Consider the following 14043-nt stretch of genomic DNA (forward strand, 5'->3'; position numbering starts at 1 on the left):
GCCATCAGATGTTAACACTGGCTACAAATTCAGTGCAGATTTGGTGCTTGATCTCATTCACTGTGGTCAAGGGCATAGGGGACAGAACATCACTAAGATTTTTGAGAATCAGTCAATCGATACCAGGATTTCCAGAAAGAAGCCATATTTGATGTCATCCATTTAGTGGAACATAATGAAAATCCCACATTGCTCAATGTACAGGCAGTCCCCGAGTTACGCGGATCCGACTTATGGGCGCTACTGGACCAACCGGGCAGCACCCCAGCTGTTCTGCCCCAGGCATCCTGATTCAGCCACTGCTGGTCAGATTCAGCAGCGGCTGAATCAGGACGCCTGGGGCAGAGCAGCTTGGGTGCTGCTGGGTTGGTCCAGTAGCGCCGAGGAGCGGCGGCGCTACTGGACCAACCCAGCAGCACCCCAGCTGCTCTGCCCCAGGCGTCCCCAAGTCAGCTGCTGCTGAAACTGACCAGTGGCTGACTACAGGAAGCCCCTGCCCCGGGCTTCCTGGAATCAGCCGCTGATCAGTTTCAGCAGCAGCTGACTTGGGGATGCCTGGGTTTCTTAAGTTGAATCTGTATGTAAGTCAGAACTGGCGTCCAGATTCAGCCGCTGTTGAAACTGATCAGTTTCAGCAGCGGCTGAATCTGGACGCCAGTTCCGACTTACATACAGATTCAACTTAAGAACAAACCTACAGTCCCTATCTTGTACGTAACCCGGGGACTGCCTGTATTGCAAGGTGCAAAACACAATTCTGATCACAGTGAACCTCTCCTAATGAAATATCTTTATTTACATAAAGAATTATTGTGCTGTAAGGGTTCTAGCAGTGCCTCAGTGAAATCCATCAGTAAGACAGACTTCAGAAACTTAATAGTTGCCAGACGGCACACAACTACACAAATAATGAAATCCTGCCCAAGTATAAACTATTAGCAAATGTCACCTAAATATGTGGAAGAAGGCAGGAAAGACGACTAGGGATAGGCACAATGAAAGAGAGGAGAGCTGGCTACCTGCATCTGCAATTCAGCATCCGTCTGTAACATTTTGGTCTTGGCTTGAGCATCGAAGATAAAAGGATAAGAACAGAGGGTTACTGCATCCTACAAGGGAGAAAAGAAATTTTTAGTTCTTATCTGCAAGTGCTTGTCCAAGTCTCAAACTAAAGATTTTTTTTTTTTTAACCTACCTGCATAATAGATGGTCTCACTTTCTGTGGAAAGAGATAAAGACAAAAATTAATTCTTCTGGTTTCATATTCCATGACGTGCTTTTTCAAATGGACTAGGTCAGAGGAGATCCAGTTCCTTTAAACCTGTATCTTCTCAGATGAAAACTCCAGTTTCTTCCTCTTGTAGGAAAAGACTCACAATCATTTTCACTTCTGAGCAGAGGGCCACGTCAAAGCTTTTATGTCAGGTAGGTCTCAATTAATGGGTGAATTTCACTCCAAGAAATCAACAAAATATACCTTATTAACTTCTTAATAGTCCCACTAGTAAAGCTAGAGATGAAGCATTTCACACAAATAAATACTAAGCCCACAACTTTTAAGTTCAGTCAACTACCAAATGCTACAATTTTCATTTAACATATATATTCCTTTAATCCACTTTTCAATAAATGTATTAGGTTTTACTATTAAGGCTACGTTCTCACTGGCCCCTTTTCCAGAAGGGGCATGTAAATTTCACCAGTCGTCGTAGGGAAATCCGCGGGGGATTTAAATATCCCCCGCGGCATTTAAATAAAAATGTCCGCCGCTTTTTTCCGGCTTTTAAAAAAGCCGGAAAAGAGCGTCTACACTGGCCCCGATCCTCCGGAAAAAGTGCCTACTTTGAAGTAGGAATAAGACCCTCCGGAAAAGGGCACTTTTTCCGGAGGATCGGGGCCAGTGTAGACGCTCTTTTCCGGCTTTTTTAAAAGACGGAAAAAAGCGGCGGACATTTTTATTTAAATGCCGCGGGGGATATTTAAATCCCCCGCGGATTTCCCTATGACGACTCATGAAATTTACATGCCCCTTCCGGAAAAGGGGCCAGTGTAGACGTAGCCTTAGGGTATGTCTACCCTGGCAGCTTCTTGTGCAAGAACAGCTATTCTTGCACAAAAACTTGCCTGCTGCCTACACTACACGAGCGTTCTTGCGCAAGTAAATTTACAGTATAGAGTTGTAAAACAGGGCTTCTTTCAGAAGAGTTATTCCTCTCCCCACAAGGAATAAGCCCTTTTGCGCAACAGCTCTTCCACAAGAGAGAAGTGTAGTCAGGCAACATGAATTTCTTGCGCAAGAAGCCCTTACGGTTAAAATGGCCATCAAAGCTTTCTTGAGCAAGAGAGCATCCACACTGCCATGTTTGGGCTGGCATTCTTCCCTCTTTCTCAGGGGTGGGACTTGCAGCTGGTTTCTGGGGTACAGAGCTCAACCACTCCTTCTGGAACTCCTTCCCTGCTATGTCTAGCTCTATAACTTCTAGTATTTTGTCTCAAACCCTTGTTCTCCTTCTCTCTTCTACCTCTCCTTCCGTTCTCTCACTCTCACCCCCACCTTCTAACTGGGAGAATTTAAAGGCCTCCAGCAGGCCTGAAGTGCAGTCAGTTGGCCCCAATCTACCTATCAGCTGCTTCTAATTTCTTGCAGCCCTCCACCTCTAATAAGCAGGCCGTTTACCCTTGATTCCATAGAGCTCTCATACTAATTGGGTAAGGTCCAGCATTCCCTCTAACTCTTCATTTGCAGAATTTATATGTGCACCAGTATGGAGGTGATGTTTGACACGAAGTGTGTGGGAGTGCAGTGGAGGGGTTTTGGTGTTTGGAGTGTGGGAGGGGGCTCAGAGCGAGGGCAGAGGGTTGGGATGTGCGGGGTGAGGGCTCCAGCTGGGGACTCAGGCTATATGGTGGGGCCAGGGATGAGGATTTCGGGGTGCAGGCTGCCCCAGGGAAAGAGGACTACTCCCATCCCTCTCTCACTGCAGCAGCTTGAAGCCAAGTAAGAAGTGCCTTTATGTAGCAATGGCAACTGTAGCAGGGCCAGGCCAGGGGAGGGAAACCTTTGATCCATTTTGTGAAAATAGCCACTATTACCAAGAGGTATTTATTTCATCTGTGTGGTATAATTGACTTGAACCATCCATCATATATCCTTTGGGATTTTAAGGGAGTCTTGCTTCTCTCCTAATCTGCGTTGCCAGCAGTGCATGAAATTTCTGGCATATTGGTCAATATCAGATTTTACACAAGGCCATCAGTCCATTTCCAACAGACTTTCAACTGCTGAGCCTTGATGGCTCCCCTTGATCATGTGTAAGATATATAATTTCATTTCTCCTCCATCACTAGCCCTTTTAAAGAGAGATTTCAGAGACAGATCTTTGTTCTACAATGCAACACTCTTTCGTCTGTACTCTCCGGCGCTTTTGTTTGAATCTTTGTTACAACATTTTGTTTTGGGGGTTGCCAGCAGGGTGCACTTAATGTTCTCTATTTAGCTTCTAAGTCAGCCTGATTATTCCGTTCTGCCTTGGGTCCTTTCTTTTGATGATCTTTAACTTTGCCATTTAAAGTTTTACTTATCCTTTTGAAAGGGTGATTATATACAGGTGTAAGTCAGCATGTTCTATAGGTATGTCATCTGAACTACACGTAGTATTTTCTTCCCATTCTGAAAGCTGGTCAACTACAGCAATACTGACCCACTGAGAATCAGACTACAATGTTAAATCTTTTTCTAAAGAAACGTTTTTTCAAGTGAAAATATACTAAAGCCAATAAAAATAATAGAATCCTAGATAGCACTATAAATGTATAGATAGCACTGATGTGGTGAAGATGGATAGCAATTTCATAACTCACTAAAAACACCTTACCATTCCTGCTTGTTGCAAGAACCACATAAGATAGTCTTCTTGAATATCCACCAAATTGGAAATCTCTGGGATATAAAACTTGTCATATTCCACATGTTTAATCTTCAGATTCACCTGATTAAGAAAACATTTTTTTTTAATTTTAGGGGATATGCACATTTCCCCCCTTTTAAATTACACAAGCTCTTTTTCTTCATTGAGGAGGGGTCCACCTGCATGCTCAAAACTGCCTCCATAAAGCAGCTTGCAGGATTAGATCCAATGAGAGCATCAGAAAAGATTTTAGCTTGCATCCAATAAATTTGTGGAACATGGAAATAAGCTAAAATACAATAAAAATTGTGTTTGTGTGCGCGCGCGCACACGCACAGCATTCCACGTGCTTTGCCACTGCTTGAGGTATTTACTGAAGCATAGCTATTTATTGAATTGCTTCAATGTTCTATGAATGTAAAAAATGTAGCCTCAAGTTCAGTTTAAGTGCCAGCACTCTAGCCCTTTCCTTGGCTGCAATTAAAAATGGCTCTGGCAGATAACATGGTTCCTCATCCTAGGGCTTGTGAATTAGTATCCCGGGTTGCAACTGCCCTGGCCTTACAACATGGCTAGAAGAATTGGTATGGAAAAGAAATGCTGCCAGTGCAGCATTCCAAAATACACATGCTTGCCTCTTACCTTGTGTAGTTTCTCTAGCAGTCTGAGAGCAGCTGTAATGTAACTACTGAACAGGACAGGGATTAATAATGTTTTTCTTCCATTCAGGAGATAAATTACGGTGCCTTTATAGAGGTTTACTAACCTCAGGAAATATCTTGGGCATACTTGAGACCACCAGTTATCTAGAGGAAAATAAAATAAATATTCTTGTTAGAGCACTTGCTATAGTAGGCATTATAGTGATGGAATCTGTGAAGATATATTATAATACAATATATGGTACCTTCTTTCTCTATTTTAAAGATGGGCTCCATAGTTTCCTTAAAAGAAGCTCTGAAAAACTGACACAAGCAATAATATATACATATATATATATATATATATATACACATACATACATACATATACATATATTTTTATATATATATATATATATATATATATATATATATATATATTGTGAAGTAAAGATTGTAAGATTGTAAGCAAGGACTCCTTTACGCAGCAGAGCTTCTGGAAGTTTCCCCACACCACCTTGGTCATAATTTGTATTCCTATTCACTAGCCACATGTCCTGAAGTCTGAAGGGCAAATTACAACCATAATCCAATACTCCAATGATTGCCAATAAGCTAACCCACTTCCAGAGTGGCTGTTGCATGACCTGTCCAAAACACGAGACAGCATAAGCATCACACCCTTGAGTCAAGATGGGCAACAAAGACAACACCATTTAGGTCCAGAATAACTCCCATGTCCCAACTCCATCCTTAAACAATACAGTTCTATTCATGAAATTATACACCGCGATCTGGATTCAAGTTCACCATAGCCGGAGTGTAGTCATTTATATTTCTGCAAGACAAGTACAAAGCAGGTATAAAATGTTACCAAATTGGAATGACACCATCACTTCCTTCAGATCAGATCGGCTACAACTAAAAACAGCTCATTAATGTTTTTCTCAAGCTCTCTCTTTACTCCCCTCCTATGATGCTCATAGGCAATTGGATTAGGAGTCAGCTAAGCAGAGGTTTGAATCCCACGACCACTTAGGGAATGTTTTCTCTTCCCTCCACTCCTATTTCCCCTCTCAGCAATGACCAATTTGCTTGTCAGCAGCCTCATCCCGAGCAGTGGTTGAGCCCACATTGACTTTTGCAGGATTCTTGCTGAAAACCCATTGTTCCTTCTTAAACGAAGGAGAACTGCTCGCTCCTCTCTCTGTATGCATCCATCCATCCCTCTGCCTAGCCTAGCCCCTCTCACTCCATTTTGCCTGCAGGCTGTGCCTCTCTCCCAATGACCTCTGAAAATCCCATCAGTGTTAAAGTTCTGCCCATACTCCTTATTTAGAAGGGGAGATCTTCCCTAGTCAAATGCAATAACCCCAGCCTACCCTCTACAGCGACACTGCCTCTCAGCTTCTAGTATTGCTCTGCTTGCAACACAGGCCACAACCCCTAGAACCAGCCTGCCTTTAAATTTTGTGAAAAACAAAATAGCATCTGGAATTCAGCCACTAACTTCAAACATTGGGAATAAGCCATTATTTGGGGATTTACTCCCATGGAGGTTTCAGTATTTTAAAAAATAGCTAGGAGTATAAGCACCCTGTACAGATCTACAGAATCATAGAACTGGAAGGGGCCTTGAGAGGTCGAATCCAGTCCCTCCCTCACAATGAGCTTGTGTAGATCATCCCTGATAGGTGTCTGTCTAACCTGCTCTTAAATAGTGTCAGTGATGGAGATTCCACAACCTCCATAGGCAATTTATTCCAGTGTTTAACCACCCTGACAGGCAGGAAGATTTTCCTAATGTCCAACCTAAACCTCCTTTGCTGTAGTTTAAGCTCATTGCTTCTTGTCCTATCCTCAGAGGCCAAGGAGAGCAATTTTTCTCCCTCCTCTCTGTGACCACCTTTTAGATACTTGAAAACTACTATAATGTGCCCTCTTAGTCTTTTCTTTTCTAAACTAAACAAACCCAATTCTTTCAGTCTTCTATACAGTGCAAGAAACTAGGATTTCTATAGACATTGTTTCATGGATGAGGCACGGCTGGTATTAAGGTCTCTAAGAAAAAAGAGAGTAAGGATCAAGTGTTTGAATCTCAAACCAGCCATCAATGGAGCATCATGAGTAGCACTCAGTACTGGCCTATCAATGAAGCCAGTGCTAGCTCAACAGAAGAGTTAAGCCAAGACGGAGCACTTTTGGGCTATGTCTACACTTGCGGCTTCTTGCACGAGAAATATGCAAATGAGGCTAAGCGAGGAATATTGCCAAGCCCCACTTACATACCTAATGAGCCACCATTTTTGCAGACCTAATGAGCAACCATTTTTGCAGAAGAGGCTCTTGCGTCAGAAGGAGCTGTCTACACTGCCCCTTCTTGCGCAAGAAAAACCCTCTTGCACAATGCTGTTACGCTGATTATTTTCAGGAATAACATCATTGCGCGAGAGGGTTTTTCTTGCGCAAGAAGGAGCAGTATAGACAGCTCCTTCTGGTGCAAGAGCCTCTTCTGCAAAAATGGTGGCTCATTAGGTAAGCAAATGAGGCTCGGCGACATTCCACACTTAGCCTCATTTTCATATTTCTCGTGCAAGAAGCCGCGAGTGTAGACATAGCCTTGAAGTCCTAAATCTGTGTTTTGTGAATGACTCTTCTCCCCCGCTCTAGTGTTCCAAACTGGTAGTAAAGGCATGACACAGAACAAGGTACACCTATGATGCTGATCCCTTACCTAATACTTTGCTGGGGTTGGTATCGAGTCGCAGAATGGCCATCGCCAGAGGAAGTGTTAACGTTATGTAATGCTTCGAGTCTTGAAACAGGGGGAATTCAGGGAGAATCAGGTAGATTCTCATTGCCTCAACATCTGGTGGGGAGCTAGATAGCTGAGGAATCAAAAAGCTTTCAAAACTCTTTAAGATCTGAGGGGAAAAAATGACAAAAGGCAGCAACTCAGCATACATCCCAAAAGAACAATAAGAGGCTTGGCTGGCTCAGTATTCATCTATAAAACTGTGTGCACCACACATACATGCTCACAATCTCTGGCACAAGTCTCATTCCCAGCTCTTTTTTACCCTGCTACGGGAGCTTCCACATGGTTAAGGGTCTGAAGATAACCCACAAAAGCAAGAATGTACTTTGTGAAGCTGGAAAATCCAGGCTGACATTGCTATCTGCTCACACTGCAGAGTGGACTCTGGGAGTCAAGGGCAGCAAGAGGAAAAAGGTAACATTTAATCCAGTGTTTAAGATTTTGTGCATTTAAATCTGACATGGATGCTAAAAACCCTTATTGCAGACCTGAACCCTTGTTCTATTTATTTTTGTTACTTTATTATTAGAGTATTGGGGGTTTAAGTGAGCTATTTGTCACTCCACTTTCCAAAACCCTCCTCTAGGTTCGTTTCTATGTGACATTTCAAAATGTGCTACTAAAAGTTCTGTGAAGTAATAAAGTCCTAATTACAGCGCTCTACTATTAAACCTTTTCTAAGATTCTCTCTCTCTCTCTCTCTCTCTCTCTCACACACACACACACACACAGCAACCCCTTTTTAAAAACAATATCATGGACAAATTGTCATCTTGTGAAAATCTGAGTAGCTCTATTGAGATTACTGGATTTTATGTTGATGCACACCAGTTTAGGATCTAACCCGCAGTTTTCAGTAAAAACCAACTCACATATTTAACATTCACACACACACACACACACACACACACACACACACACACACACACACACACACACACACACCCTTCTGAAAGGACTATGAAGCAGTTATTTTTAATACACTTATATAACACCTTTATACCTGGTCTAGCAGGATGGAATGCTGGGAGTTCATTAGCTTCTCAAAGAACGTTCTGGTGGAATTCAGGTCAATTCCTGGGATTTTGGGGCTGGTTTTAAAATGTTCATCGATTCTAAAACCAAAAACAAGCCCCAAACACATATGAGTATAAGAAAGATACAAGATATACAAGTAAAGTGCACCAATGGGGAAATGGGTCTATAGACAGAGAGATAAGATTTACAAAACTTAGAATCTTCAGCTAAATATAATAGTGCAAGATATATTATTTATTTTATTGAAACAAAAGACAGGACTATGCAACACTTTAAAGACTAACAAGATGGTTTATTAGGTGATGAGCTTTTGTGGGCCAGACCCACTTCCTCAGATCAATTTGTGGAAGAAAATTGGCACGACTATATATATACCAAAGTGATACAATCAAAAAAAAGTGAACACATAAAATTGACAAATCAGATTTTAGAACAAAGGGGGAGTGAGGGGAGGAGGTTAGTGTCTGTGAGGTAATGATATTAGGAGTGATAATTGGGGAAGCTATCTTTGTAATGTGTGAGATAATTATCACAGAATCATAGAGCTGGAAGGGACCTCAGAAGGTCATCAAGTCCAGCCCCCTGCTCTAGGCAGGACCAATCCCAACTAAATCAACCCAGCCAGGGCTTTGTCAAGCTGAGACATAAACACCTCTAGGGATGGAGACTCCACTACTTCCCTAGGTAACCCATTCCAGGTACTTCACTACCCTTCAAGTGAAATAGTTTTTCCTAATATCCAACCTGGACCTCTCCCACCACAACTTGAGACCATTGCTCCTTGTTCTGCCATCTGTCACTACTGAGAACAGCCTCTCTCCATCCTCTTTGGAACCTCACTTCAGGAAGTTGAAGGCTGCTATCAAATCCCCCCTCACTCTTCGCTTCTGCAGACTAAACAGACCCAACTCCCTCAGCCTCTCCTCATAAGTCATATGCTCCAGCCCCCTAATCATTTTGGTTGCCCTCCGCTGGACCCTCTCCAATGCGCCCACATACTTTTTGTAGTGGGGGGGCCCAGAACTGGACACAATACTCCAGATGTGGCCTCACCAAAGCCGAATAAAGGGGAATAATGACATCTCTGGATCTGCTGGCAATGCTCCTCTTAATGCACCCTAATATGCCACTAGCCTTCTTGGCTACAAGGCACACTGTTGACTCATATCCAGCTTCTCATCCACTGTGATCCCCAGGTCCTTTTCTGTAGAACTACTACTTAACTGGTTGGTCCCCAGCTTGTAACTATGCTTGGGATTCTTCCGTCCCAAGTGCAGAACTCTGCACTTGTCCTTGTTGAACCTCATCAGATTTCTTATGGCCCAATCCTCCAATTTGTCTAAGTCACTCTGGACCCTATCTCTGCCCTCAAGCGTATCTACCTCTCCCCCTAGCTTAGTGTCATTCGCAAACTTGCTGAGGGTGCAATCCATCCCCTCATCCAGGTCATTAATAAAGCTATTGAACAAAACCTGTCCTAGAACCGAACCTTGGGGCACTCCGCTAGAAACCGACCGCCGTCCTGACATCGAACCTGACATTAGCATATTTGTTAAGGCCCATATGTAAAGTGTCAAATTTAAACATGAATGACAGTTCTGAGGCTTCTCTTTGAAGCAATATGCATGTCATTAAGAGAATGGTCATTTAAGGTCATTGAGAGAATGGTCAATCTGGTTAAAATGGCAAGCAACAGTTTTCCCTCTGTGAAAACTCTTTCAGGCTCTTTATTTTTATTCTGAGGTGAGTAAATCTAATATAATTCTAGATGGTTCTTTTTAATACAGATAAATAGCCAACTTAGAAAAAGTAGTTTCATAGAAAGCTTGTTCTGCACACAAGACATATAAATCAGAGCTAAAGCTCTCTGATTAATCAAGTGCAGATTTCCCTTGTCTGATTTGATCCACTCATAAGCATTCTTCAAAGCTTGAATGTCTATTAATAAAAATAATGTATAACAAAGGTGACAAATAAAATTATTTGCTTTATGCAAGAGTGTGCAGGTACTTGACTATCATTTCAAGTGATCAACTCAAAGTAAAGAACTGTGTATTTACATGAAAAGGTTATAAAAGGAATTTGTGTAAAGTTAAGCAGATGCTGGATGGGTTTAATGAATTTCTTGCAGATTTAAATTAAATCAATCAGACAAGAAAAAAAGGACACTTAAGGGTCTGTTTTGAAACTCCTTGAAGTTAATGAGAATCTTTCCACTAACTTCATTGGACTTTGGATCTGGTTCTGAAAGCTGTTATTTTAAACAAATTGTTTTAAAGTAAATTATGTAAAAAGAGTGATGTATTATGGTATTTACTTCATTTTATGTCCTCTAACAAAGACATTCAAAGAATTCAGAGAAAAATATTTTCTCTACCTTTTTGTATATATAGAGATTAAAACGGACAAAGGTCCTTGTAGAGCAAGAACTTTCATGGTCCTCTTTTATTTAAAATACATATTGAGTAACATTTCTGTACATTATGCAACCATTTACCTTGGTGGTTCTGAGCTACAGAAAACTGCTGTCTGATCACTAACTCCATGTTCTTAGCTGCAAAGCCTTTGGTTGAACATTTCTGTGTTATTTTGTGTTACAAATGCTGTAAGCACAATCCCCCTAGCACCTGCACCTTGCCTTACCCCCTGTACTCTCCCGGTGCCGCCTCCTTCCCTTACTGCTCCTGCCCTCCTTGCCCTCTTTAACCCTGGTGCCCACCCCCTCAGCACTCTCTGCCCCAGTTCTCCTCATGCCCCTCTGCACCCTCACACGACTTGCTCATCCCCTGCCTTTCTCATGCCCACCCCCCTCCTTTCAACCCCTCTTCTTCCAGCACCACTCCTCCCCTCTTCTTCCTTCCTCTTTCTCCCACTGTCCCTCCCTGTGTCTGCCCTTCTGCTTCACTCCCACAATCTCCTTTTCTCTCCCAGCATCACCCTGTCCCCTCCTTTCTCGCACCCCTATTGATACTTTCCCTTCCTTCCTCACTCCTGCCCTTTCCCCTCATTGTCTTCTCTTGGCCCCCTGGCATTTGTTGCTCCTCCACCCTGCCCCTTGGTGCCTGCCCCTTTCTTCTCCTGCCTTGGCCCTTTTCTCTTCCTCCTCCCCCCTGGACAAGCCCCTTTATCTTATCACCCCACTTTCCCTTTAGGTCTCCCTCCTCCCTCTTCCCTCACCTTCTGTCTTCAATGTGGTGGCAGCTGCCCAGTTTGCGGGGGGCTGGAGCCTGGGCTGGGGTGCTATTTTTAATACCGTGGTCCCGGTCCCTGATGCTGTCACACAGCCCTGGCCCCAGCTACTCCCGGGGTGGGACCACATGCTGGGACTGGAGCTGTGGCCACCTGAAATACTGTTTTTAGTACCCCAGTCCCACGGCCTGCCAGCTCTGACCTTGAAACCCATTTACCTTTCAATCAGTCCCTGATTTCTAATCCATTACCTCAGGCTCTTTTTTAAAAATCTGTTTCTACTACAGGTTGTACTTAACAGTACAATATCTTCAAATTCCTTGAGGGTGGGGGTCCTTCTCAAAGCTGTTCATTGGGCACAGTTCTGTGCATATTTCTATACTGCAACAAGATTAAAAATAAGGAAATTCCTTTCTTTACTCCCATATCCTACAAACCTCATCCATTCTCTGGAAGTCACTGGGGTTCCTGCTGTTAGTGTGAGGAACTGAAAATGTGTGATTGTTGTAACTTAGGCCACGTCTACACTAGCAGATGTAAAGCGCTGGCAGTCATGGAGCACAGCAGCAAAAACACTATTGGGTGTCCACAGTCAATTGCTGGTGCATTAGTGTGACCACACTCACAGCACTTGCAGCACCTTTTGGAGCGGTGCATTCTGAGCCACTATCCCCCCAAGCACTTCTTCCTCTTCTGCTGCTAAGGATTGTGGGGAGGTGCAGGTCATCCTTGGTCCTGTCCCAAAGCCCCATCGTGCATTGCTTCACATCCCAGCAACACCTTCAATTCCATCCGCATTTTTGGTGCCATCTTTCAACAGCTTCAGTGCTGTATGCTCTGCCTCCTCAGCCTATATACAACACAAGATTTCTTGTGGCATTCATGAAAAGGTGGACCCTAGTGGAACATTGCTTTTAGGCTCAGGAAACAAACCGAGTGGTGAGATCACATCATCATGCAAGTCTGGGATGACAAGCAGTGGCTGCAGAAGTTTCAGAGGAGAAAAGCCACTTTCAAGGGACTGTGTGCTGAGTTAACCCCCATCCTGCAGTGCAAGGACAAGCAAATGAGTCATAGAATCATAGAGAGCTGCCCTATTGGTGGAGAAGCACATGGCGATTGCAATGTAGAAGCTGACTACTCCAGACAGCTTTCATTCAATCACCCATCATTTCAGAGTGGGAAGGTCAACCATTGGACTTGATGCTGATGGAAGGGTGCAGGTTCAATCAATCACATCCCTCTTTGAAAAACTGTGACATTGGGCAATGTACATGAAATTGTGGATGGCTTTGAACAGATGGGCTTCCCAAACAGAGGAGGGGTGATAGATGGCAAGCACATTTCAATTCTGACACCAGACCGCCCTAGTCTCCATATACATTAACCGCAAGAGGTATTTCTCCACAGTTCTGCAGACATGTGTGAATCACAGTGGACATTTCATGGTGTGGAGGCAGGAAAAGGGAATAAGGGAATTTGTGTGCAGCCATCTTGGTCTTGTTAACAAGAGAGCAAGAGTCAGGCTAAGTCTGTGGCCTGACAATGCGAGATCCGTAATTAGATGCTGCCTTTGCCTCTCGCCTCCATCCGGAGATAAGGATAGAATTCTGACTCTGGCAGGGACCTTGAGATAAGGAGCATCTGGGTGGAACTAAAATAACTGTTAGCCACTGGTGTTTGTAATGGGAAGGAGACTAATTGTTATTGTTATTATATTTAATAGACAGTATATAAACTGCTTCATAATTGCTTGTATTCAAAGATCTGCCCGGGGGGGGGGGGGAGCCTTACCCCTCTGTCCGAACCAGTTTTTCCCTTGCTGCAGCTCATAATAAAACTGCCTCTGGCTACTTGTTGCTTATAAATGCAGAGTGAGAACACTGTTTTCTTCCACAATGGACATTAATGCAGGTTGGTCCAGAAAAGTGCACGGATATCCTCTTTTGGGACACCCGTCTATTCAGAAAGCTGAAAATAGAGACTTTCTTCCCAGATCATTGTGGAAGAAGTGGAAATGCCCACTGTGATCCTTGCAGACCTTTAATGCTATGGCTCATGAAACCATACACAGGGAGCATTGACAGCAGCAAGGAGCAGTGCAATAACAGGCTGAGCAGGTACAGAATGATGTGGAGGTGCTTTTGGCCATTTGAAGGATGTTGATCTTTGAACAGGAAGCTGGACTTGTTGAATGATGAAATTGTTACACATCCTGTGCAGTAACATCTGTTCTTCGAGATGTGTCCCCCCGTGGGTGCTCCACTACAGGTGTCGGGCTTGTCCCAGCACTGCAATCCAGAGAGTTTTAGCCAGCAGTAGCCCCCGGTGGACTGCACATGTGCAGAAGCCGCCTCGCGCTGTTTGTGCCCTTTCTGCGCAGCGCGGTCTATCGCCAGTTCCTCCTAGCCGGAACATCTGAAAAACATAATCGTAAGAGTTCCAAAGC

The 14043-nt window shown here is 43.5% G+C and overlaps 1 protein-coding gene across 7 annotated transcripts in view; it reads right to left on the reverse strand.

Annotated features, from left to right (window-relative positions):
• Window positions 1–14043, reverse strand: part of LOC102463931 (putative E3 ubiquitin-protein ligase HERC3) — a 109574-nt gene that overhangs the window by 24870 nt on the left and 70661 nt on the right. For all 7 annotated transcript variants that reach the window (XM_075929572.2, XM_075929573.2, XM_075929569.2 and 4 more), the window contains 6 exons: window positions 8371–8482; window positions 7284–7473; window positions 4551–4714; window positions 3876–3989; window positions 1196–1219; window positions 1020–1109 (listed from right to left, as the gene is read on the reverse strand). In XM_075929572.2, coding sequence (XP_075785687.2) covers window positions 1020–1109; window positions 1196–1219; window positions 3876–3989; window positions 4551–4714; window positions 7284–7473; window positions 8371–8482 — 694 coding nt within the window. The remainder of the gene's footprint in view (window positions 1–1019; window positions 1110–1195; window positions 1220–3875; window positions 3990–4550; window positions 4715–7283; window positions 7474–8370; window positions 8483–14043) is intronic.

The sequence above is a fragment of the Pelodiscus sinensis genome, chromosome 4, assembly GCF_052426305.1.
Source record: "Pelodiscus sinensis isolate ZL-2025 chromosome 4, ASM5242630v1, whole genome shotgun sequence".
In the NCBI taxonomy this organism is placed as follows: Eukaryota; Metazoa; Chordata; order Testudines; family Trionychidae; genus Pelodiscus; species Pelodiscus sinensis.